This window comes from Aphelocoma coerulescens, chromosome 17 (genome assembly GCF_041296385.1).
Source record: "Aphelocoma coerulescens isolate FSJ_1873_10779 chromosome 17, UR_Acoe_1.0, whole genome shotgun sequence".
Lineage (NCBI taxonomy): Eukaryota > Metazoa > Chordata > Aves > Passeriformes > Corvidae > Aphelocoma > Aphelocoma coerulescens.
In genome coordinates this window covers 1,468,225-1,494,939 of record NC_091030.1, presented here as the reverse complement: position 1 = coordinate 1,494,939, position 26,715 = coordinate 1,468,225, and the positions used below count along the sequence as shown (strand labels likewise).

Here is a 26,715-nt window from a genome sequence, read left to right as displayed (position 1 = left end):
AGAAGCAATGTAGTTTCTCTTCAGACGGATTCTTTACATTTAATGTCCACAATGTTTATTCCTTTCAGTCTTTACATTTCTCACACCGACTGGCAGTAAATTGGGCTGAAGTTATTTCTGAACCAAAGCTGCTGCTGGCTCCTGGTGCTCCCTGACAGCTCAGGCACTGCCCAGCAAGAGGTTCTCTTACTATAAACTGTGCCGGTGACACAGCAGGAGCACCTGGGAATAACAATGATCCCAACCAGGGTGACGGCCATCAAACCACCCATTTACTCCCCCAGCTCCCAGAGAGGAGATCATTAACAGGCTGACTCGGCCAGTAACAGTTTCCAGTTGACTTTGGCTTGTATTTCCAGAACGAGAATTAAAAAACACTTCCATGGAAGATGCAGAAAGCCAGGGATACGCTGTGGTCAGTGGGACAAAATACAGGATCACAAACAAGTCTTTACAGATGACGTGGAAAATGACATCACCACTCAATATCCCTTGGGAGGACACTGGGATCCTCGGGAAGGGCTGTCCCCAGCTCCAGAGACTGGCACAGCAAAACCCAGAGCACAGAGCAACTCAGCTTTACTTGAGCTGAGCTTTACCTGAGCCCACCTGGCAGTGGGGCCCGGTCCCCCAAGAAGGAGGACACGGCCCAGCACATCCCCAGTGGAGGGTTCTGAGAGCAGGTGCCAACTGGAAGGGCCCTGGAAGCATTTTCTCACTCATACAGTAATTAACGTATCTTATCCTGGACTGACACATTTATAATATCCAAGTGTGACTCCAACTGGCTTGTGAGGGGCTGAATGTTTACACTCAGACCAAGAGAGCAGAGTGAGCCTGTCATTCCACCTCCAGTGGGATTAAGGATGGGATCAGGATTAAGGACCACACTCCCATTCCCAGATCCTGCCAGGCTGGCTGTTTAAAACCAGCATTTTCCATTCTTGCAGCCAACCCCACTTGTGCTGCTGAGGGTGCCGAGCAGCCCTGCCAGCAGAGCCTGGGAACAGGAACTCCCAGGCACAGGTCAGCAAGGCAGGAGCAGCAGGAGCTATTTGTGGGGTGGATCTGTGCCAGGATCCAGAGCACTGCTCATGCAGCCGGACACATCCCTGCCTCACACTGCCCTGCACACAGAGCATCCCCCCCAGCTCGGGACAGAGCACATGGACACACCACCAGAAGCAGGAACCCTGTGCTGAGCTCCAGGCAGCAAATCCAGGCTGAGGAATGAAGAAGAAATTCCTTCCCAGTTTCCTGCACAGAGGCCGAGCCCCTCCATGGGCTCAGGTGGGATCCCACAGCAGAGTCCTCACACAGGCAGGATGAGCTGGCTGGGTGCCTTCTGCAGTCAGAGGTTTTGCTGGAGCTACAAGGATTTTTCTGCTTTTGTTTTTTCAACAGGAAGGGATTATCTGGGAATTCGTGTTTCCCTCCCCAGGCCTGGAGGTCAGCTGCAAGGGGAAGCTGGTGGCTGCAGCACGAGCAGAGGTGCAAAAAGCTTTATGTGTTTCTACCTGTTTCTACATCCCATGGGTAACTTGAATTTTCTTCTTCCCTCTCCTTCCCAGCCAAACAAGAGGAAAAGAGAAAAGCCTCTCTGAAAGCCCCTGTGTAGGAAGAGTGGCACATCCACAGAGCCAATGAACCCCCTGGGCCTCTCCAGCCGAGTGAACATTCCCTGCAGGCACCAGAGAACATCCTCAGGGCCACTCCCAGCACATGAGCCTGGCTGAGGAGCAGGGCTGGGACAGCTGAGGCCCTTTCCTGCCACCCTCCTCTCCCAAAGGTGACACTGCCAGCCCGGGCCATAACACATTTATCACATTTAACAGGTGTGATAACACATTTACCCAGGCAAGGCCTGGAGGTCACTTCCAACACTGCCTTCAGCAAGGGCAGCACAAATCCCCCAGCCGTGGCTGGTGAATAGCCAGGGCTGGCACACGATTCAGCCATCTGGGTTTGAGCTGCTTCTCTTAAGTGAACCAGGCAGCCCCACTCTCCTGGCCCTGCTAAAGGCAATTCAGAGCACACAAGAGCAGCAGCAGCAGCAGCTCCCTGGTGGGACAGGGCAGTGGGGATGGAGCTGCTGCTGCTCAGCCCTCACCCAGCCCAGTCACACGGAACTGCCGGCGGCACAGGAGAGAGCTGGTGTCAGACACACCCCGAGAGCAGGGTGGTGAGAGCTGAAGGAGCAGGCAGGAGTGGAAGGACAGGTTGTCCTTTGTGCCCAGCAGCCACAGCTGCCCCGGGCAGGGCACTGTGGGGAGCCCCAGAACCTCTGGGGGGACGCTGCAGGGGCACAGGGAGCTGAGCCCATGGTTGCTGCCCTGGCATTCCCAGGAGATGCTGCAGGGGCACAGGGAGCTGAGCCCATGGATGCTGCCCTGGCATTCCCAGGAGATGCTGCAGGGGCACAGGGAGCTGAGCCCATGGATGCTGCCCTGGCATTCCCAGGAGATGCTGCAGGGGTACAGGGAGCTGAGCCCATGGATGCTGCCCTGGCATTCCCAGGAGATGCTGCAGGGGTACAGGGGGTGAGGAACACACTGGGCCTCGGAGCTGACCTGGCTGGGACCATGCTGGGCTCATCCTTTACAGGTTGCTCTGACTGAGGAAGTTCCAGTCTCTATTTTTACCTCTAAAGTTTAAACAATTACAATTTTTATTTTCCTCTGCTGACCCCTTCCTTTCCCAGCAGCCGCCTGAAAAACTCCACCAGTGAAAAAGGGGAATAAAAGTGTTTTCCTCTGTCCCCAGTGGTTAATGCCAAGAATGCTGCCACACACAGGACATCAAACATCACAACTCTATTCCAATCCCAGCTCTGAGAGAATTTCATCTCTTTAGGCAAAGGAATGCTACAAAGGAAAAAATATGTTCATGTCATAAACATCACAAGCTATGAGGAATATAGATCTTTGGAGGGAAATGCCTTCATCAGTTGTCATTATCCCATAAACTGCACCAGGAGAACAGTCCATAGTGTCCATTCCAACACACACCTTCCCACAGGAATTACTGTACAATCTACCTTCTACTTTGCACCCCAAGTACTACAAGCAGTCAGTGAGGATATACAATAGTTCTACAGAGAAATCACTCAAGTGGATACATAAATGGGCCCTTTGGGGGTTAAATAAGATTTTCAATAGTTCCACAATGCTACATTCATGCTACCAAGTTCACTGAACTGGGATTTGAGAAAGAGGAAGGAAGAACAGTTTGCCTGTCTCCAGTTAGGAGGTGAAAGGGTCAGAAAGGGGGAGAGTTTTGTGTCAGCATTTTAATTCTCCCACAACCATTTCCTTCTCCAGATAACGTGACTCTGTGCTTCCATTGCACCTCTGGCTCCCACCTCTCACCGCAGAGCTGGTGGAAGCTCCAATGTTAAATAGTAATTGGCATAAATTTGGGGTTCTTTTTTTTTTTTCCATCTGGCTTTTTCTTCCAAAAGCTACAGACTGGTGCCTGTTCTCCCCTTCACTGTAAGTCTGGCAAACCTGACTGAGTCCAGGGATGAGACGTGGCTACCAAAGCTCCCAACCAGGGGGAGGCAACAGCCCACACCTGTCTGTGTGGCTTTCAGTGACTTTAAACCATCTCTCTCCACCTATTCCTCTCCTTACTGTATGTACATTATTTCTTCAAAAATTTTGCTATAAAACTGCTCTAAATGTAAAGGGTTCAGCAGTTCTAGCCAGGGGCCTGCTCCCCAAAATTACAACCACAGGTATGGCACAGGGGAAGGAGGACTCCACAGATCAGAACACCTAGTTCTCTTTGTACGTAGTTAAAAGAAGATTTGTACATGTATTTTCCTTCACAATCAACAAATTTTAGATACCAGGAAACCAGGAAAATAAGGTAATCCTTCCCTGCTACTTCCTTTGTTTGTGAAAGAAATAACTTGTGTCACCTCCCAGAATTGCCAGTGACCTACACAGACTCTAAGTACTATTTGTCCTCTGAAAGGACAGCAGAATGTGAAAAAAGCCCCATTCCCAAAACCAAAACAGCACCCCTTACCTAACCAAACAAAAAATGAATAGATTCCAAAAGGTACCATCAAATACCAAGTACAGACCTGGGCCCTCAGGCTGCTCTGACAGAGCTCGGGGTTTTCTCTGTCCTACACAGGCAGGGGCTGAGCAGCTCAGACCAAGAAGCAGGTCCTGTAGCAGGGGACAGGGGCGGGTTCTGCACAAACAACTGGCAATCAAGTGAACAAAGGGAAGAGTCAAACTCATGCTCCAAGGCCGTGCTGTGTCCCTCCAGAAGCATTTCTGCCAAATGCCTCAGTGCTCCCCACACGGGAAGAGAGCTCCTCTGCCAACACACAGCAAAACACTGGCATGAACAATTAATTACCATGGCTGTTAATTTCTAATTCATTTTTATACCAAAGCGAGCCTGACCGAGGCTTCCCAGCCAGCTCCCGTGTTTCTAACCTAAAGTATTTCAGCAAAACTAAAGTCCCATAGTTTTGCAAGCAGCAAAATAGAAAGTAATGAAGTTGTGGCTAACTGGAGGAGAACTATACATTCGTGAGAGCAGGTACAGGTAGTGCAGCACAGCTACTCTGAAAGGAACGAACCAAACCAATGCAGCAGACATGCAGGGTCTGCTAACTTGTTAAAACCATGTTTGCTGGTGATTAAATATGTCTACAGAAGATATATTACCATTCTGAATATATTTTCAAGCAGACTGAAAATACCTCATCTATTGGTTATGGTGTGTTAGTTTTAACTAATTAAATATCAGGAGGGATTTTACCCCCTCCCTCGCTATAAAAATTGCACTTATTTTCTATTAAACAAAAACAAACAAACAAAAAAAGAAGATTTCAATTCTATATCCCAGTATATATTCACATGGAAACGGGATCATCTTGCTCTAAGCTTGCAGGAGTAGGTGTAGCAGTCCTTGCTCTCCAGGACTCCCAGCACAGAAGGTCCCACCAGGACAACCCCCTGCTCCCTCTGTGCTCTGGTGACTTCTTCACTGTAGTGCACGGGTTAACTGGGTTTGTGGTTTTTTTGTAAGAAAACCTGAGCTTCAAAAGTCTTTAAAAGGACCTGGAATCAAATCTGGCCCATTCTGACCCAAAACAGCTCAGTTCTGCCAGGAACTCCATCCTGTCCTCGTTTCACACAGCTCCTCCTGAGGCCCCACGGCTCGGACTGAGGCCAGCGAGGTGTCACTGGCACCCCCTTCCCTCCAGTCTCTCTTGGCCCAGGAGACTTTTCCTCCCGACACTTCCGAGGGCTCCTCCTTCCCTCCCTTTAGCGCTGCTGCCTCCTGTAGGGCTGTGAAGGGCTCCCTGTGCCAATAAAAAAGTCTCTCTGCAATAAAGCATGACTTCTTGGACACTGGTGATGAGCTTCCTCTCGCAAAGTCTTCTCCAGCTCATAAAATGTCATCGTAATCCAATAGCTTGGAGTGCTGGCGGGTCTTCCAGAGGCGGTAAAGGCGGAAGTCAAAGTAGGTCTCAATCATTTGCTTACCTAGAAGTGAAAGGAGGCAGAGGGGTCACACCCTGGAGCATGAGGGAGAGGTGACAGAACACAGCAGCACAAACGCCCAGCCCAGCTGTGGGCAGGGCACAGGGACCCATCCTCGGCACAAGGCTGACACTGGGCACGCGGAGGGGCCCGTGAGAACCAAACATCTTTTTAGATCTCCTCAGCCATGAACAGTTGCCTGTAATCCCTTGGCAGGGTTTGTCCCCGGGGGCAGGAACTGAGCACAAAGTCTGTCTCCAGACTTCGGCCTCTCTGCTCTGAGTGCTGAGGGGGGCTGGGGGCTGGAGAGGATCAGCCACAGCCTGCATGAGGCACGGGGACTTCAGAGGCTACAAACCAAGAGTTAACTCCTTGTAAAGAAACACTAAAAATAATTAACATTGAAAATCCAAATTAAAAAATACGTATTTTTTTAAAGGACCAGGTCATCTGTACTGCTCCTGTCTGTGCCCCCAGCAGTGAGCTCACAGGACACACCAGTGCCAGCTGTGCCCCCAGCCCCTCTGACCGAAGAGGGTCTCACAGGCAGCCACAGAGCGAAGGCCGTGCTCAGGAACTGCATTTGAAAACACAAGGGCAAACAACCCTGCACTCAGACAGGGCTCAAGGAGGGGATTTTCACTTGTGAGGCCTGATTAAGATTAGTTTTAGATGACTTTGCAAAGGATTACTCTTAGTGCATGCCAGACTGATCAAGGGGAAAAATTCAGACGTATTCTTCAGCCCAGCCTCCTGAAAGCTCAACTGCTTAATGCCTGCACACAGAACCCACTGCCTGGCCTGCTGAGCTGCCCACAAACCCGGAATTTCCTTGCAAGCTGCTCCTGGACACATCAGAGCATGTTTGCTGTGGGATCTGTGTGCAGGCACTGTGTGCAGCCAAACTGATCATGCACAGAGAACTGAACAGCCTGGGCTAGAGGGAGGTGTCCCTGCCCATGGAGAGGTTGGAACTGGGGGATCCTTAAGGTTCTTTCCAGCCCAAACCAGTCTGTGACTCTGTGATTCTGTGAACTCTGCGATTCTGTGAACTCTGCACAGCTCCAATGTGCTCAACTCCTGCACATTCCTGAGGGTGAAGGGAGGTAAGAAAAACCAGCAGTGCTGGGGCCAGTGCTGTGGGCAGCAGAGAAGTGCCCACAGCTGAATCCTGCATGGTTTTACCTGCCAAGGACTCCAGCAAAGGTAAAAGAACACGGGCAAATTCAGAATCTGTTGCTTGTGAAACTGCACTGCAAATTACTGACATTGACCAGAGAACAGGAAAAATACTGTAGCTTCTTGAAATATCTTGAGCTACAGGCAAAAAAAAGGAAAAGGGCCAGCAGACTGAGCTGTAGAATGGCTCTGATGGGCCATATCCCAGTTGTTTGTTGACACAATTGACTTGGTGTCAGTGGTTTGAGCTCTAGAGAAGAGACCCCAGCATAGCTGGCTACAGAAAAGGTTCTGCCCCAAGTGCATTTCCTCACAGACTCCTCATGCCCTAATAATGACGGGTTCTCCTACACTCAGCCTGGAAAGCTGCCTCCTTTGCACTGCCAGGATCCTGGGAGAGGCCTCTGCAGCCTCAGGCACAACAAGCAGGGCATTTGAAATGTGAACACGTGCAGGAACTGCAAGGGGAAAACCAGGGGCAGCAGCTGAACTACTCAAGGTGGTTACAAGAAAAACAAAGACCATGGCAGGACTTAAAGTAGTCAACACCGTTTTTTCAGGAAGATGCCCCCTGAAGGAGGCAGACTGGTTAGCAAGGAAATGAATTACCTTGAGCTGATAGTTCAAGTGGAGACTCAAAGGCAACCCTATAAGGATTCATTAAGTTTTTCAGATTCTGAAATAGCTGAAAGGAAAACAGATCAAAGTTAGCAGCTGAAAACAATGACAACTCCTGAGCACCCAGAACTGCCCATCTTTGTTCAGGAAAACCTTCCACTCCTGTCTCTTAGAACATCTATCTCACCAGTAAATAAATAAACCAAGTGCTTTGAAGGACTCTTCTCCCCAAAGGTTTCAGTTATTTGTCCTGCACTCACTAATCCTTCCTCCCCTGCCCCGTGGGAAAGGCACAATCCAGAGGGTGGTTCTCCCACTCACAGCCCCCGTGGGACAGGACAGCAGCACGTTCCCACCCAGCAGAAGAGGCAGGTTTAGAGCTCCTGACATGACTCTGGCCTCCCTGGGCCCAGCAGACATTCCAGGGGCAACCCACAAGCTCCTACCTTCTCCCCATTGGGGTTTCCAAGAACATAGCAGCCCATGATGTGGATGATATTTGGTTCAGGATTGACTTTACTCATCAGCCGGCTCAACCTCTTCCAGAAGCTGGAAAAAACAGAACACATAATTTGAAAAAATCTCCCTCTCTTCATAGGCATGATTAATGCCAAGGATGTGAGCACACACCACTCAGACAGGGCCCAAGGTTTGTAGCCTGGGCAGGAAACTGCTCAGGAAGAGCCACTGGATCTCAGACAAGGAAGAACAAGGGCAGACCCAGGGCTTGAGGAACAGCTCCAAATCATGTGGTAGAGAAGGAGGAGCAGCCCAGAGCCAAGGGAGCTCCAAGGTGAGGAGAAGGGAGCAAAGTCCCCCAGGAGTGCTTCTGCACAGTTTTACCAAGCATCCCCTCCAGCTTCCTCTCTCCCATCTCTATCAACAACTGCCCTTTCTGAACACGAGGGTTATCAGTGCACTGATTCATTTCCAGGGCATGAAATCAGCAGGGAACAGCTGGAGAGATTGTTCTGAGTGAGACAACACAGCCCAGGCAGCTCCATGTCAGCCCGTGCTTGGTGCTGCTCACAGTCACATCCACTTGACGTGCAGTGACTGTGAGCAGGCACTCGGGGCCTGAGGGATGTGAAACACAACCCCCTCCCCTGGGCAGAGGGTTGGGGCAGACTTTTGGGGGGCTCTAAAGCCCAGAAATTCCTCCATGGGGGTTCCAACCAGACTGCAGCCTCAGCTTTCCACAGCACTGCCTCCCAGGGACACACAGGCTGCATGGATATGTTCCCTTCCAAGCTCCCAAACTTTCAGCTCTGTGTTCACAGCTTTCTGCAGATCCCTGATTTATCAGCTTGGGAGCAGCTATGCCTGGGATGTGTTCAGAATCGTGGATGTGCACACGTGCTGGAGAATTCCACAGCCAGTGTTTGTGCCAGAGCATGAGATTGCAGAGCAGATGTTGATTTTAATACTCAGTTCTCATGCCAACAAAAAGTTGTGTAGGAGCAGGTTGGTGTACATCCTCTCCCCCACAGCCAGGCACTGTTAGCCAAGCAAGTTTGAGCCAGCACAAGTGAGTAGGCAGCAAAACAGGCAAAGCTTTACTCTCTGCAAGGAGCAGCAAAATTGCTCAGCACTCCCAGCTGAAGGGAGTTAGTGAAAGGCATGTTAGTGAAAAGCCTCCTCAGAAACAGGCTGGACTTTGAGCAGGCTTTGCAGAGACAAATTCCATTTCCCCCTGGCCAGAGCCAGCTGTGGGGGGAACACTCTGGATTTCTGCCATAGTCACCAGCTTAGCAATGGTATCACAGCACCAGAGGCTCGAGGTGCACGTTCTGGCTTCTGGTCAGCAAAGCTGTTGTTAGTAGAAGAAATATCTTTTTTTTCTCCTCTCTTGACAGTCTCTATCCACAGAGACACTAAACAGATAGAAGTATAAATGTCCTGGTGACAGGGCTGCAGCATTCCAGGGACAAGCTCAGCTCTGCCACCTTTGCTTTTGCCCCTGAACGAGCTGTGAGCTGCTGTTCAGTGCCTCCTCAGTCTCCTCATCCCCTGACCAAGCCACCCCGGCTCCCTTCACTTCTCCTGCTCTACCATGTGCTGCAAACATTGAGCAAACCAGCAGAAAAATGCCATGCAAGCCCAGAACACAACCCAGCCACTCACAGGATCAGATCTTCCTCCTTCTCCACTTTGGCGAAAGTGGCGACTTTGTTCTTTAACAAGTACAAGTGCCCAGGGCCTCCCTGCAAGAGACAGACAGACAGACAGATGGAAACCCCTCTGCACAGGTCCTGAGGAAACAAACCCCGGATGCGTTTCCTGTCCTGCCCAGCCATTCCCAGAAGTGCCACAAGGGAGCAGGGCAGCCCCGCACTGCGGACAGGCTCAGGGAACATCTGTACACGGGCACCGTGCTGGGGGTTGGATTCTCTGGTTTTTGCAGTTCTGTGCCCACATCACTCTTGAAAGGCACAATAATAGATAAAAAACGCCTTTGTGGGTGGCTGGAGAGTAATAGGGAAGACAAGAAAGTCCCTTGGGGATGCTGGGGGTGGGCAGAGGAGCAGCTGAGCACTGACTTGGGCAGCAGGAGGCATGAACAGATTGACACAGCACCAGGAACATTAAAAGTCACAATCTCCAGGTCAGTGTGCAGCAAAGCTGCTCCTCTGCAGCACTGGGCACACGGAGGGAGTTAAGTCAGGTCACCTCCCTCACTTCTCATGGCACAGCTGCCGGGGAAGCCCACAGCTGACCACCACGAGGAACAGCAAACTGGGGAAGGGAATCCCCAGCAACCCCCAGACCCAGCAGGGCCTGGACTGTCCCAGCCACAGCTCCAGCCTGACCCTTCTGCATCCTCTGGCCTCCAGCTCCCAGCTGAGCCATCTGCCAGGCTGGCCCACCACATGCACCACTGTCACTGTCACACTGAAGCTGGATGGAAGCCGTAACTATGACACTGCAAGTGCTTGTTCCTGTCCTGGAATGCTTTCTAGGTCTGTGCTGACTCTGCTTTGCCTGGGGTTCCTTGAGAGAATCAGCCCAGCTCTCGACTTGGCCTCACTAAATCAGATTTGATTTCCTGCTGTCACAGCTACTTGAGTCTGCTCTGTGTCTGGGAAACAGGAAGTGAAAGCTGTGCCTTGGCAGTGACTTTAATGGAAGCTGACTTTGGAATATTGGTTCCTCTATGTCACTTTCCCCACAGAAAAAGACAAATTTGTAACAAATCACCCAAGTGTTTAACAACTTTCATGTACCTGGCAAAATATCAGCATCTTCCAGATCTTGCAGCCTTTCCGATAAATGTTAAGTTTCTTCTCTATTTCCTCTGTAAAAAAAAACATGTTGGAAAAGATTAACCATGGGAAAAGTTCAGAATTAATTAATTATTTCTTTACACTTTAGTCCTGAGGGCAGGAAGCTGAGGGCAGGGAGCTGAGGGCAGGGGTGCTGGGGGAAGCAGGAAATCCCAGTGTGTCACAGGCCAGAGAAAGGATGGAACAGCACCAGACACCGCTCTGCAGTGATCACAGCCCTGGAGCAGCCCCAGCCCCCCTGGCCCTCTGTCACTGCTCCACTCCCCACCACACGTGCAATGAACAGGCACCTGCTGCCCCTGTCTCAGTTTCCCTGCCACAAAGCAGGAGCTTGGCACAGAAAAGAGGCCACAGAAGTGAAGGCTCATTACAGCAGCACATCCAAGAGCAGCTGACTGACTGTCAGGGGTCACCGGGGTGACAAAAACACCTCTGTGAGTGGCAGCTCAGGCACAGGGCAGCTGAGTGACTGAAATATTGATGGTTACATTTGCAACGGGCGGGAGATAAGAAAAGGAGGTAACACTCACGTACCCAGGATGTCATCAAAGGTGGCGTGTTCATGGTCCTGGAAACCAAGACAGAAGACATCAAAGTTCATTGTCACTACACCAGCTCCCTAATATTCACACAACCCCATTCCCAGGTGAAGGGATGCTCTAAGAGCACAATTACACCAACTTGATGGCTGCTGGTCACAGCAGCAGTAACCCTCACCCTAAACCACATTTCAGCACAGAAGCTGAAGGCAGAACAGTCCATGAAGACCAAATCCACCTGAAGGGCTTGAAGCTGAAGCCTGCAGACTCACCCAAAGCACAGACTGTCCCTCAGATGCAGTCAACATCAGCAATGCCTGTTTCCCTCCTGGCCCATGTTTTGCAGCCAGCCTCTGGCTTTACCCTGTCCCAGCTGGCTGACAAACAGCTGCACTCCCAACACAGCTGCCTCTGGCCCAGCAGGGTCGTAGGAAAAGTGCACAACACTCCAAGGAAGAGATGCAGCAACCCCATCAGCACTGCCTGCTGCACACTGACACTGGCCCGGCTGGGCTCTCAGTCCCACCTTCCCTTGCAAATTAAATGATTAGGAAAAAGAAACCCATGACTCCTCACTGCTGTTTCAGACACCTGCTCAGGCCAGACTCCCAGTGAAAAGCCACAGTCACATTAATGACTGACAGGGATGCCCCACTGCACACGGGGTGATGGGGTTGGTGGTTCACTGCCGAGCTCCGAGGCCCTGCTTATCCCGAGGATGAGCATAAGGAGGAGCCCTAAGCCTGGCAATGCCTGCCCTGCCTTCCCTTGATAATCCTCCCACGCAGCTTGGCTGAGCCCAAGTGTGCCATTTCTACCCCACCCGACTGTTCCACTGAGACATGAGCCCCCACAAAGCTACCCCAGACCCCAAAACTGGGCTCAACACACCCTCAGCCCCTTCCTGACAGCTTTTCCAAAGCACATCAGTTTTTTGGGGTCACCCTAACAGGCACCAGGGAAATAAATAGTCTCTATGTGACTCCTCAGCCACAGCAGAATTGATTTACTTACGTAGAGGATGGGGATGATGGAGGGGTCGTCCCTGCGGATAATTGTTGGGACATACTCTGCTTTGGGCACCTTGGAAGAAATGAGCTGCAAAGGGGAAAAAAGGTGCAACAGCATGAGGAGAAGTCTCATGTAGGAGTCTGGACAGAAGCACAAAGGCCATAAAAGAGTGCCCTGTTGAGCTGCTCTCAGGTGTTACTCGAGGCAGCAGCTAACCCAGTCTATCCACAACCCATTGGAAAGTGTTCCAGCCAGAGCACCCCCAGGCCTGCCAAGTACCCTTGGGTGTCACCACTTCCTTGACCCCCAGGACATGAGCACACAGCTCTGCCCCCCAGCTGCACTGGGCCCAGAACAGTCTGGAAAGGGGAGACTGAGGTGCACAGAGGATGGAGCAGCTTGTGCACCGCCATGGGTGGCTGTATCCCAGTGAGGATCACTCCTGCAAAGCCTCCTCCTGGCTGTAGGGAGCGTTCAGCTTCTGGTGGGACCTGCACAGGGTCCAGCCAAGGGCTGGCACTGCACCAGGCACAGCAAGCACAGGGCTGCAGGCATCAGACAGTGCCTGACGACTCTGGCTGAAGCCTCAGCTGGCTCCAGCAGCACCAGAGCCTGAACTCTGCTGTGATTCCAGGCCCCTCAGTTCCTCACTCTGGGAGCAGAACTGACAGGGGTGATCAGGTCTCTTTTCAGGGTTAACAAGACTCAGGCTGACTTGATTCTGTGCTGGTGTCAGTCCTGCTCTGATTCGGACTACGGACCCCTCCTTCTACTTTTCTTTCAATGCATTATCCCCAGCAACAACAGATCTGAACCCATGTCATGTCTTGGTTCATCTCTGAGTGACCCTCACAGACACCTGAGGCAGTGCCTGTAAAACAGACTGCCCATGAAGATCCTGAACTTAGCAGCACTGAAAGGACAGGCAGAGTCTGAGCTGGAAATGCTCACCATTATTTTTGGTGGAATAAAGTCTTCTCCGTCACATGCCATGGCTTCAAGTTCCTTTTCTGCTTCCCAGTTCAAGTCAAAATCACCATCCAGAGTCCCGCAGGAATCCTGAAGGTCATGGCCTGCCAGAACACAGGGAGCATTACAAGGGCAGAACAGCCTTCCCCACTCCATCCTGCCTTGGCAGCTTCCTCACAAGAGATGCCACGAGACTCGTGCCCTCTTGTCACCCACAGAGTGACAGACACCACTTTGGGGCTGGTGTCTTCAAACAGACAAACACGTAACAAATGAAGAGTGCACAGAGAGCTCACACCGTGTGTCACAGAACTTCATCACTCTCGCAGTCACCAAGCTTGGTTTTCAAATGCTAAGTCACAACAATCACCCTGTCACTCCAGAAATGGGGAAGGAGACAGAACGCAGACAAGACTCTCTACACTTCAGCACTGCCAGGCTGATAAGCAAAAGTCCAAAGACTTCAAAGCTGGTCTCCTTGTAGTAATTACTGCTCTGACTACATCTTTTGAGGGATTATAAAGAAAATCTGCCTTGTTGGTCAGACTGATCCTGGCAGAGAAGTCTTAGAGCGTGCGTGAGGACAGCTGCAACAAACACAGTCATATTGCAACAGTAGACTCGAACTTGCTCTCCAAATTGACCTTACCTGTTGGCCTTCAATGCCTCCTGGGGAAAAAAACATCTGGAAGGAATATAATTGACCATAAAAGGTTAAAAATAGAGATGGTTGCTGGACTGAGGAAGAGAACCGAGGTGCCGCTGTTTGTGCCTTTGGGGATGTCCGAGTGTCGCTGGGCAGTGCCTGGAGCCTGTCTGAACCACGGCTTTTCCATGGCTTTTCCATCCGCCTCCGGGCAGCTGAGGGAGCAGGGAGGAGTCAGACTGCCAAACAACAGGGTCATGTTTTGAACCTGGCCTTTCACACACCTCCCCCTGCAACCTGGGTCTTCTACACCTAGCAGGGCCAGATCTCATGCTTACCTGGTAGATCAGGTCATTTCATTAGTGAAATTCACTTCAACATGGGCAAACTCATATCCACCAAGCTCCTGCCTACAGGCTTGCAATAAAATCTGTGTAAAACAGCCATTCCCTTTATAAGAATACAGTGGGAAGATGCTGGCATTCCTTCCTGTAAATGAACACAACAGCATCTCAGTCCCCTCAAGCAGAACATGGCAGCATTACTGGGGATTCCCAGAGGGATTCCTGGCAGCCCAAATGAAGATCAGATTGCCCCAAGCTATCACCTGTGCAGGAAATCAAAGCTCCATCTCATCAGCTGTGCTCTTGAGCTATTCCAGGCTAGGAAAGAGCTCAGAAGGGGCACCTGCATGGGAAGCCACGTTAGCCCCACTACAGTGAAGGTAGCCTTGGACTGGTGAGCTTCCAGAGAGGTTGTTTTGGTGCCAAGAGGATAAGGGATGATGGGAACAGAGGGCTGTAAGATAGCTGTACCACTGGGTACCCTTTGGCAAAATAACCTGAGGTTGGATGAGTTGTGCTCTACAAATAAATACAGGTACACACAGATGAACAGGTACATACACCTGGAGCGCTACCTGCTCCGATCTCAGGAAACTAAAAAAGGATCACAGACAGGACAGAAGGGCACAGAGGAGTTACTCCAGTGGGACTCCAGTCAACAACTGCTGGAGGGTTTGCCCACAGGAGGAAGCTCAAAGGACTCAGAACTCACTTTCTCGAGAGTCATGGAAGGAATCAGCTTTGATGGGAGTCGGGTCACTCCAGGACCTGCTGAAGCTCCTCTCACGCCGTTCGGCAAATGCTAAAGGATAAAACCAGAGCACGACATTAACAGATCCCAAAGCACCTCTGCTGCTGCCAGCAAACAAATCATCCAGCAGATTGCCACCAAAGCCACACAACACAGACTCCCCTGGGCTGGTCCTTCCACTTGCCAAACGTGAGTCCTTTCCACACAGCAGAGACAAAGTGCCCACTTGTGCACAGGATGGGACGTGGAACACAGAAAAAGGACAACACTTGATGGTCTCTACTTAAATGCACACGGCTCAAACCTCAATTAAACCAAGGCCATTCCAGTGTCCCAGTGTAAGTGCTCGGACTCCAAGGCCTCACAGAAACACACACTGCACAGCTAATGACACCTGCATGGCCAGAAGAAGGCTGTAGCTTTCCAGTCAGTTCTCCCTTCATGTTCTACCGGCATCCCAGTCGGAGTTGGGAGGGGATGTCTCTGGAAAGCCCATGCTTTCTACATTTTATTGCAAAAGAGGAAGTCCTTCAGCCTTTGCTTGTCTGCACTCTTGTGAGCACTACTCATGCCTTTTTTTCCTCCCAAGGAGTGCTGCATTGTTTGCACCAGCATTTCCCAAGCATAATCCAGGGAGCTTGGCTCAGACGGCTGCACCACAGGCAAATTCCTGGGAACTGGCAACCACCATGTCTGACTTGGCAAGCCCATGTGAGAGCCATTATGCTGGGATTAACAGCCACTTATGGGCACTAATACCTATTTCTGGTGGCAGACAGAGTCTGCAGCAGGGAATTGAGTAACAGCAGCACAGGAATTCACTGCGGATCAGCATCACAAGAGCAGCCTGTCCCCTGCTGAAGTGAGTCCAGGGTGGGTGTCTGGGGAGACAAACCACATCTTCAGTTCTTCAGGTGATCCCCATCCTCAGCTTTTAGTTAAACCCAGGCATTTTGCTACTGTGCACAGGAAGAAAGCTTTGAAAACATGACCCAAGAGTTCCTGAGGCAGAGACACGCCTGAGCTTCCCGGAGGTGAGCCCTGTCCATGTCAGGCAGTGCAAATTCAGATGCCAATGAAGACTCTGGAAAGGGCAAAGCTCTTTGCCCATCACTTCCCACAGCACATGAGAAAGGAAAGAATGCAAATTGAACTCAGCAGCGCTTTGCTGTCTGTGGGCACTCTGTAGATGATGCCTGGCAAGGGGGTGGGAAGAACAAGCTGTTTTCTCTTCTGGAGCAATCCTCAGCTCTCAGGAGCACGTTACACCACTTTCACAGCTTTAAGGGAGTTGCCCAACCAAGTTATGGAGGACTGTTGCCTTCTCCAGGGAGAGGGAACAGCCATTTCGCAGGCCTAAGAGAATTTCTTCCCCAGTGAGGCGTAACACTCCCTGATTTCCCCCTTGCTCCAATCTCTTCCCTGATCCTCTTCTTTCTTCCTTCCATCATCCTCTCAGCTCCCACCAGGCAACTTTCCCCCAGGTCCTGCTGTGGAGATGGCGGTGGGACAGGGGAGGAGGGGACAGCCAGGAGTCTGTGTGGCACATGGAGCCACAGCTGGTCACAGCTGCAGAGAGAGGCCAGGCAGCTCTGCTGGACTCCCAGCTCGGGTTCTCCTCACTGGCCTCCACACCAGTGATCACCAAAACCCTCACAGGGGACATGGATGCTGCGGCGTTCCTTCCATGCCTTGCACCAGAGATGTCCCACGGCCATGGCAGAGGGTCCTTGGGAACAGCCTCCAGGCTGCTGCAGGCATCCACGTGTCCTGGACACTTGCAACCACCTGGCCTTCTTGTTTGTAGGATAAAATGGCACCAGCAGGTCAAATCCTCTCTCCAGCCCAAAGCCAGGTCCTCTCAACCCACATCTGCATGTGACAGAATTCCCACAAACCCCAGCTCCTCACAGCCACATTTCCAGGTGCTCACTTACTTTGTGCTTTAACCCTTCGGCTCCCCACCATGCGGAGGTGCTTCCGAAAATTCCTGCAAGAAAGGCCAAACACAATGTTTGAGGAAGGTGACATGAAGCAACACCTGGACCCAGGACTGTGAGAACAGGGAGGAAGAAAATAAAATGGGGATGATGGTGTATTTCCTTCTGGGCTTTCCAAAGCTGGAGACCAGGTCCCCAAGCCGCAGTGATTCAGTGCTGGGGATGGTGATGTTTGTTGAGTGGGGCTGTTCTGAGCTGCCTGGGCTGCTGGTACAGGGCAAGGGGGGTCCCACAGGGCAGCCCCCTGCTCATGGATTCTTTCCCTTTCTATGGTTAAGGTTTACCTGTGCTGTATTTGCTGAGCACACCCACTGCCCGTGCTAGCAGCGCTCCCTCTTTTCAGTAACTGCTCCCCTCTCTCCAGCACGAACGTGGGGTGCCCAGGCTCTGCACACACCATGCTTGTGGCTGTGCTCCTTCCCAAACACAGCAGCTCCTAAACCCTCTCCCCTGCTGTTGGTAACCATGCAGCCCGTGCTGCTCTCCAGGCAGAGCTGGGGGAGACCAAAGCAGGTTCTCCCTCCTTGCACAGCAGAGTTCAGTGATGCTGCCTGTCCCCACGGGCCTGCTCTCCCTGTGTGCTGCCCTGTTCTGGCCTCACAGGCAGGTCCAGAGGGGCTGCAGAGCACACAGCTCTGAGGGAAAGCCCTGGGGAGCAGCTACACCCCAGAGTCAGGGCTGTGTAAAACAATGTCCTGGCCATTCCTGAGAGGCCACGGCAAAGGGACTCTTTGTCCTCCAAGTGTAAGGGACCAGTTGCTTTTTGTTTCTCATCACTCACTAGGCAGGAACAAGACAGGAACAAACAGGACAGCAGAAGAGACAGGGAGAAGCAGCACCAAGAGAAGTGTCACCTCTCCATGAACCCTATTTAGTGACTGTGGCTTCACCCCACAGTGCAGCCCCAGGATGACAGAGAGCCCCTGCACTGGGCACCCTACATGGAGTGGGGGAGCCTTCCTGGATTCCTTGTGCCCCCCAACACACAGGGCAAACACCAGGCAACAGAGACCACAGCTGGTGAAAGGGTAAGTCACAAGCTGTCTGGCTCACACACAGGTTAGTGGGATGAGTAAGGACATGGTACAACCATGCAGATGCTTTAGCAAACTGACTGGACCAGAAGACACTTCCAGCACTGACACGAGGTTGTTCAGAGAAACTCGGATACATCTGCTCCTATGCAGAGATCCACACAAACACAGCCCTCACGGGACAGCACCTAACCCACATCACCTCCTGCACTTCCTCACTTTGGCCTGGGATCCCTTGTTGTCATCAGGCTCCAAATTCAGCAAGAAGGAAAACCAGCAGCTGGGAGCAGCAGCATCATTCCACACCAAATTTCCATCTGCACTTGGGCTATTAATGTTTCCCAAAGATTTATTTTATTTCTACTTGGGTACATGAAGATTCACTGCTCTGGATGAGACAAGTGCCCCTTCAGACACATCACTGGCCTGGCTCTCTGTACAAAGCCTTCTGGGGTGCACCATCACTGACAACTGGGTCTGTCTTACAGTGCATTAGATTAAAATCCAAATAAATACAGTCTTTTAAGGGAACCAGGGCTGTTCTTTACACAAAAAGGTCTCAGACGTGTTACATGGAAATCTTTCTGGTCTGTTGTGAGCCTGAGATCATATCAGACACTGAGAACTTGTCAACTGGCAAGGCCACTGTCACATCCTTTGGGCTTTTGGTATTTTGGAGTAAAATCCACTTTTCTCTTAAATGCTCTGCTGTCCTCTCCACAGGGGAGTTTCTTCAGACCCTGGGGGCAGATGGGTAAAGCAGCCTTTGCCATGGAAAAAGGTTGCTCCCAGCTGCTTTCCCATGAGAGTCCTAAGTACCATCTCCTAAACACTGCTGAGAGCAGCTCCAAGAAAATTCCAGCTGTTCAAGGTTAACCACTGCACTAAATACTCAGAGAATGGGACAAAGGCCTTTTGCTCCATCTCTTTTCTTCTAGAAAAAAAACAGCACTTTGGAAAGGAGGTGCAAGTCTGGGACTGCCCCTTAATGTGGGCATGCTGTGAACATCTAGATCCTTCTGGGGGCTTCTTGCAGCTGTCTGGCTCCTCAGGCTCCTCTGTACCTGCATATCAGCGTGACAGGACTGGCCCTGGGGAAGCTGCAACCAGCTCTGTGAGCACTGGGGCTCCCCAAACCTGCTTGGTTCCTGCAACTGCACCCAGGAACCCTGTGGCATTTGATCTCTTGCAAGATCCCTTCACTTATCATGACACAACTGGAATCCCTCAAGCTTCAGCAATGAAATCTCCTTATCACTCCCTTTTCTGAACAGCTCTCCTCCAGTGTGCCTCAGGGTCTGCATGACCCCATGGCACCTCCAGAGTATCCCTCCAGGGTATCCATCCCAGCCAGAGGGGCTCCAAGACATGGCAGTCCCACTCCACACCCTGCAGCTCTGCCTGCAGTGGGTCACCACACTCTGCCCAGAAGTCTTTTCTCTACTCAAACTCCTGGCAGCACCTCCCACATTCTCCTCCCTGGCTGCTCCTGCAGTGGGCAAAGCTCTGGGCATCCCTCAGTCCATAGGCAGCATTCCTGTGGCCACACCCCACAATCCAACCTCCCTGGACACCAGGACTCAGCACTGAAGGGGCTGTGTGAGAACAACTGAACCCTGAACAGCCACAAAGGGCTGCACAACAAACACCCAAGCCCACAGGGGGGTTCTCCTCACTCCCTGGAGGAGAGAGCTGGGCTCAGCCAGCAATCCCTGCAGCCAGAGCCCCAGCACTGCTGTCCCAGCTCCTCTCTGGGACACGACAGACACAGACAGGCTCCCACTGGGCAGCCCTGCCAAGGGCTCTACCAAGATACACAACTGCTCCTGCACTCACAGCCCACAGGAACAACCCACTTTCTAACCAAGACTTGCCTCTGCCTAACAAATTCTGAGAAATCTTTTTAAAGATACACTGTCTATTTGTTTAGAGTGTCTTTAGTTTGGATTTTTACTTATCTTTGTTACTGATGAAAAAACACTCACCACCCTGCAGTTGCAAAAAAAAAAAAATTGCCTGGCAATTTCTCAGTTAAGAAAACCTGATGGTTTTCTCCCACTTGGTTTTGAACAGTGCTGAAGTGATCATGGCAGTTTTTTACCAATGACACACATGCTGTGTTATCCTTTTTACTAGGCTGCCACGAGCCTTGGCACATTTCAAAAACCAAACCAAAGTTCTGATTCCTACTGTGAGTGATGTGCCATAGGAAGCCTGCAGAAGGAAACCAGGTCCTTCTGTAATACCTGGACAAGGAATCAGTCCCCATCCACTTTTATTTCCCTTCTATTATTGAAAAAAAAAGATTAAAAAGTAGACTTCTGGTCACTAGAGATGTCAATTTTGCCTAGGTCTCAGATTTTTGAGGTGCATTTGTAGATGCAGCAACAGCACACACAACAGTATTCGTCTAACCTCACACAAATTCCTGCCTGTGGCAGGGGAGTTGGAACTAGATCATATTTTAGGTTTCTTCCAATCCAAGCCATTCTGTGATGATATGAAATTCCAAGTTGGAATGGGGAAATTGCATCTTTAATTTTTAAAGTGTGTATTTTTCTGCCTGAGACACAGATCGTGTGTATTGTATCTGCAAGGTTAAAAGCAACTTGACAGTGTTCTTTAAGAAGATGGAGGTCAGCTATCCTGAGCATCATTCACCTCCACAGCTCCAGCAGAGCCACTGCCAGTGTCCCCAGGAGAGCACAGAGACAGGGACAGCCACGGTCAACGGCACCAGGGTTCAGTACTGACCCCAAGGGCCCATGCAACACCAGCCACAGCTACGGGAGGGAAGGGGCCCTACCTCTGGATAAGAGCTGCAGAATCATTCTCTCGTTTCCGTCTCTTCCTCTCTGCGTAGCCCCTGAACGCCCTGGGAAACCATTTCAAGCCATTAACCAAGTCCACAGCGTGGAAGTGGAGAGGACAAGGGACACACAGAGGGAAGCTCTCAGCAACAGAGGTTGTGCTGCCCTGGGGCCGGGCAGCACCGCGTGTGGGCCAGGGCTGGGCAGGGCACTCAAACCACAGCTCCTCGCTCCCTTGGGCTGCTCCTCAAACATCAGAACATGGCCCAAAGGAGCAACCACCATCCCTGCTCTGGAGAATGGACCTGGGAGCTGCAGGCACAGCCCCTCCATCACCAGGATCGAGAGGGACAAAGTGTGCCAGCAACTGAGGGCTGCACTCGGAGGATGAGGATGGTTTGGTGGGATCCGTGTAGGCCTTCCAGGTATAGCCACCTAACCTCCTGCCAGCTGACAGACAGCCCTAGCACAGGGAAAGCACGAGTGAGTATGATGGACTGGAGAGGAAAGTTTATCCAGGACACCAACAGACAAGGAAATAAAAAAACTAAGATTATACTTACGAGATGCTAGAGATTCCAGGAGACGCAGGGAAAAAGAGAGAGAAGAGGAATTCATTAGTGCTTAGCCCCAGCCAGTGTTCTGAGGGAATTCTCACTCCAGAAGGAATATCTCTTGTTAGGTGGAAGGAAATTGCATTTTAAATTAAACATTTTCAGTGGTGAGACTCCTCCTTGACTGAGCTCAATCCTCCCTGGGGCAGGGCTGACACGTGGCTTGGATGCAAACTGAGCTCCCCGTAGACCCAGAGGATGTGCAGATGTACAAGAGCTGTGTGTGGCCTGCCAGGCTGCACCACCACGAGCTCCTGGAGCAGGGAAGCTGCTCCCACCATGACAAACTCTGCTGAAGCTGGCTCATGCTGCCTGCTCCATGAAGGGAGTGAGCGCAGTGGGTTGAAAACGCTGGAGCAGAGGCCAGGGGCACCTGGGGAATCATCCCAGCACCTTGGGGAGGTGCCCTGAACTTCTGGAGGTGTTTCTGTGTCACTTCCAGAGGCAGCACAGAAGCTCCAGAAATGTTAACCAAGGCATTTGTTCTCCTCAAGGGCTCCCTCAGGGCACCATTTCCCAAACCAACCCCACGCTGGCCTTCAAGCCCTGTAAGCTCTGCCACAGGGACCATCTGCGACAAATCTGCCCAGGAAATATGAATTCAGACAGCAAAGGCAGTGTCCAAATGTGATTTTGCACATGGTTTGTGGGTCAGATCAGAACTGTGAAATGCCATTGACTGTTATCAGCCAATATTTTTTAAATGTTTTTTTCTGGGGGGTGCAGCTACCCCCCTCCTCAGCTCCAGATCCAGCCCTCCCTGCACCAATCCTTCCAGGTCTGATCCAGTCTGGGTTATCCCAAGAGAAATAATCAGCCTCTTTTCAGGGTTTGGGGAGGGAAGAGTGCAAGGGAAAGAAGAAATGTCAGAGAAGAAAGAGTACAAAAAGGACACCAGATTAGACAAGAAGAAAACAGAGAGAGCCAGAGGGCTGAGGGTGTCCCAGACATTGGAAGAAGCACACAGGAAAAAGGGACAAGGCTGGAGAAGAGCTTTGGAAAGCAGAACACTGTCTCATTTTCCTCACTGCTTGCCCTGGTTTTCCAGTCAGGTAGGAAATACTTGAAACCAGGAAGGCAGCACTCCCTTGGCAAGCCAGGTACAACTGGGAAACGAGGCTCCCATTACTCTCTTCAGCCCTTTGAGCGCTGCCTCCTCCCAAAACACAGCACCCAGGGACCTGCATGGAGTGTGGAGGGAAAGGCTCCTCCTAACTCACATCCCTCCATACTTTGCAGGGATTTTACTGACACTTTCAAACATGCAGAGCTGCAGGGCTACACCTTATCCCAGAGGAAGGCACCTCTCTGGGGTGAGGGATGCAGGGCAAACCTGGAATAACCTTCCCTTGGGAAGTGGGCACAGCAGAAGCAGCTGGTGCAGGGTCTCAGCTGGTGATCCCACAGGACCCTCACTCTGCAGAGGCAGCCAGGCCACAGTGTCACAGACAAAACCAGGGAAGCAGAGGAGAGCTGGGTAGCCCAAGCAGTTAAAGAAGGTGAAACCAAACAAATGAGAGCAGTAGGAAAAAACTAGTAAGTGAGAAAGAAAATCAACAACAAACAAGTTCCTCTCTTTCTTTCTCATCTCTGAACAGTGATGCCAAACACACAACTCCTGCTCCAGGCTCTCAGCTTTGAGCAGGTCATGGGCTCAGATACAGAACAAAAGCCACAGCAGTGGTTTCACTTACGCTTGCATAGTTGTAGTAGCAGTGTGAAAGCTGAAGAGGTTCTCTTTTGGGAACCAGGTTCGTATGGGGACATCATCTGCAAGAGAGAGGGAGCAAAGCCTGAGCACCCAGTAGGCACAGACATCCTTCAGACAGCCAGATTTCCTTCCCAAGCTCTTTCTCTCAGGACTTTCCTTCAGCATCCTGCCTTGACTGAACAGGAGATCAGGAGTCTCATCCTCCTCATATAAATGCACACTGCCACCGAGTGTTCTGTAAATTCCTGCTAAGCCAGTCTATCAGGCTACTAAGTGAAGAATAAAAGCTCTATCTTAAGCATGGGAGATTAGAATAATCCAGGAATTACACAAGTGACATTTGAACTAGGAAAAAAAAACAGGGAAAAGAAACATTTTTCATTAAAAGCGTTTTCCAGTCTCTGCCTTTTCCTTTATACCATTGATTTAAACTGTCCCATTCCTCCAGTTCCTTCTGATACAGCCTAGTAGAAGATGAAAAGTGTTTACCTTCCACTCAGAACAGTAAGCCTGAAATATCCTCTCTTTTTCTGCCATGGAAGTTTCAACAAACCCCTCAGACACCTGCTCCTGCTGACTTGGCCTTCAGGAGTTCCTCTGGTTTGGAAGTCAAACCACCCATCAGCTCCAACAACCTGCAGGTAACTGAGCTGATTTAGTCACCTCTGTTTGTAAACTGCCCTGCCCATCACCTTCACTGAATGACCACTAAGACAAAAAGGAAAGTAAGTCACCAATTATGTGTGTGGTGACCAGGAGGAGGAACCTGCCCAAGCTGAGGCTGCAGTCAGGCAGGCAGGGAATCAGAGGGGTGTTGAAATCCACTGGCACAACACCTGTGAGATCTCAGTGGGCTGGATTCCTGGGGTTTGGGGCTACCTGATTTTTCATCTTGCTTCAAACCCAGTTTGTGGCTCCCTTGCCTAATGCCTTGCTCCATGTTGCTGATTGTGTCTTGCTTCAGTCATTCAAGTCTTCAGATCTGACAATATTTAATATTCTGGCATTGTCAAGGTATTTTTTACCTCACTTTCACTTGGCCCAAGCCCAGTCAAGCTCCACATGCCCTCTGCAGGCATAATTACTACAGACCAGCTATCTTACCAAATGTTTTGTACAGATCATCACATCCTACAGATTATTCCCTGAAAGTACAGGAAGTGCTGCAATTGCTGATGCAAAAAATGCTAACTGCAGCTGGGGAGCCTTCCTTTGAAGTGCAGCTTCCAAGAAATCTATAGAAAGCTGTACCAGACACTCCTTCTCAGCTCACAGTTTACGTCAAGTCCTGTTTAAAGGCACTCCAAGGCAATATATGTATGTTAAATGAAACTGCATTTCAGTATGCTAAAGACTTCTGATGCAGTCCCAAAGTCTGCTCTCCTCCAAAACACAGAGACAGAAGCAAAGCAGAACAACCCAGGCTGTAAATGAATTACTTGTTTGAAGCCTCCAACCCACAGAAGTGGTGAAGGAGAAGTTGTACAAATTCCTTTTTAGCCAACAATTCCGTACAGGCTTCTCAAGGACTACTCATCTCAAAGCACTGACAATCTCTCAATGTGTTTTACAGCTTTTAAGCCACTAGCTTTGGTTCAAAGCAGAGCTTATGAACAACAGCTAATATCCTTAGGAGGTTTTGCATGCACCATTGCTGGGAGCTTTCTCTCCTTTTCTCATAGATTGGAGTTACCTTAGGAAATATATCCCTGCCCTCCACACAGCACTCAAAGGAGAATAAAGGATTTGGGACCCTTCAGAAGGTAGAACATCAGCAGAGGAGCTCATAGGTGGGGACTGGGCAGCACAGCTCAGCTCCAGAGCTCATTTGCTGAATTAAAATTCAGATTATGGGTATGGCTGTTGCTGCCAGGCAGAGCAACTTGTTCTCCTTTCTTGTCACCATCAACTGTGAGGAAACTGTGGAGGAGCCATGGGTTTGCTAGGACTGGAGGGACACCACCACCACATCCAGCATCTCCAGCCACTTCCCACTGCACCCAAATCCCAGCACCTCTGTCCAGGAGTGGCTGTGTCTGTATCAGATGCTGGGAGCAGCCCAGGAGATGACAGCTTGTACTTCCCTGGAACGGTGTCAGGCATGATAAACTCGGCATCAAAATCCATACTCAGGGATGCCAGAGGGGCCTGGCTGCTGTAAGTGTTGGTTTGCAGCAGCAACTTGTCATGTAAATGCAAACAGAAGCAGCACTGTCAGGTGAACCCCTGGGGAAATCAGCCTCTCCTGCCTCCACTCCTCTCTGCTCCCTTTTCCCTGCTAGCCAGGCAGGAAGGACATGCCAGGGAATTCTTCTTGCAAGCCCTGTTCCCTGAGAACATTGAGCAGGGAAGAAAGGGGGGAATAAAGTCCAACACTGTGTTATTTGCTAGTATCTATGGGAAGCCCATGAGGTGGCACTACATGAGTGGCTTCCAGCGCTGCAAACAAGCATTTTGGGAACACACCAAAGTACAGAACACCATAACCTGAGCTGAGGCTCCCACAGAGCAGTTCACAAAGATTTCCACTGCCCAGCAAGAGGCAGAGAGAGGATCCTGCTCTGAGCTGCCTCTGGGATGAGCATGGATGTAGGGCTTTGACAGAATCCTTCCTCTCTTGCTCTTCCTCCACAGAAAAGGAGCTCACTGAGCTGCATGAAGGTGTCATGAAAACCACCCAGAGCAGCCACTGATAACCAGGAGCTTGGATGAGCTGGCCTCCAACTGAGCTCAGCTTATTTCAAACTCCTCCTCTGACAAACCCTTTCCAGAAACACTGGTCCATGTACCAGAAGAGCCCAGAATCAAAACCATGCTGGGATGAGACGGATGTCACCTTTGGTGTCACCCAGCACTCACTTACCAGACACTCGATCGACACTGTACATCCTCTCCAGCCTTTTCCTGTGCCACCCAGCCTCGCCAGGTGGGTGCTGCTCCAGCTCAATGGACTGCTGGGAAGGGGCAGCCAGCCTGGTGCAGTTGGGGCACTCCTTGGAGCCCTGGCGGCCGCCTGGCCAGGCCTTGCAGTGCCGGCCGCCATGCGAGCCGCCGGCGCCGTGCGCGTGGTGCCCGTGGTGACACTCCTCGTGGGCAGCCCCCTTCATCACCACCAGTTCCATGCTGTCATTCTCGTGCTCCGACAGCATCGGCCTCTCGCCAGAGATGGTGTAGACTCGTGGCTTCGGGCCCTCGCTCGGCATCTTCTCCGCCTGCTCCTCGGTGAAGCTCCTCTCGAATTTGCCGTCCGAGATGACCGAGAGCCTGCGCTTGTTCTGGGCCGCCTGCTGCATCTCAGGGGAGTCCTCCTGCCCCATGTAGGAGTCTGCCAGCAGGTGATCTGAAATGAAAGGCACATTTTCCTTAAAGCAAAGCCCCACAGACACTGGAAAATTCAAGAGGCTCTTTGCTACTGCTGTGTAAGGGAGACAGATACAGGAGGTTCCTGCAGGAAGCGTTTCAGATGAGCCTGTGCTCACTGCCACCTTCTAAACCTCCAGAGCAGGCACTGAAATGAGAGCTATTTCTCACAGAGGCCCAATATTTTAAGCACGTGGGGCCACCAAACAAGGCTAGAAGCAAAAGCAGGTCTCACTGCACGGCCTGAAAATGCTGCCATGCAAGACAGCCCTGGTTCAGCTGCAGCCCTGCTCAGCCACACAAGGGCTACGTAGCCGGTCACAGTCTGCAGGACA

The 26,715-nt window shown here is 51.1% G+C and overlaps 1 protein-coding gene across 5 annotated transcripts in view; it reads right to left on the bottom strand.

Moving 5' to 3' along the window:
- Positions 1–2,798: 2,798 nt before the first annotated feature.
- NSMF (NMDA receptor synaptonuclear signaling and neuronal migration factor) overlaps positions 2,799–26,715 on the bottom strand; it is a 43,889-nt gene continuing 19,972 nt past the window's right edge. For 2 of the 5 annotated variants that reach the window (XM_069031459.1, XM_069031463.1), the window contains 13 exons: positions 25,884–26,360; positions 23,004–23,079; positions 20,692–20,760; positions 16,789–16,841; positions 14,813–14,902; positions 13,093–13,214; positions 12,145–12,228; positions 11,126–11,159; positions 10,532–10,602; positions 9,432–9,511; positions 7,754–7,856; positions 7,299–7,374; positions 2,799–5,513 (listed from right to left, as the gene is read on the bottom strand). In XM_069031459.1, coding sequence (XP_068887560.1) covers positions 5,416–5,513; positions 7,299–7,374; positions 7,754–7,856; positions 9,432–9,511; positions 10,532–10,602; positions 11,126–11,159; positions 12,145–12,228; positions 13,093–13,214; positions 14,813–14,902; positions 16,789–16,841; positions 20,692–20,760; positions 23,004–23,079; positions 25,884–26,360 — 1,433 coding nt within the window. In that variant the 3' untranslated portion in view covers positions 2,799–5,415. The remainder of the gene's footprint in view (positions 5,514–7,298; positions 7,375–7,753; positions 7,857–9,431; positions 9,512–10,531; positions 10,603–11,125; positions 11,160–12,144; positions 12,229–13,092; positions 13,215–14,812; positions 14,903–16,788; positions 16,842–20,691; positions 20,761–23,003; positions 23,080–25,883; positions 26,361–26,715) is intronic. The other 3 variants (XM_069031461.1, XM_069031460.1, XM_069031462.1) reach the window with 3 other exon arrangements.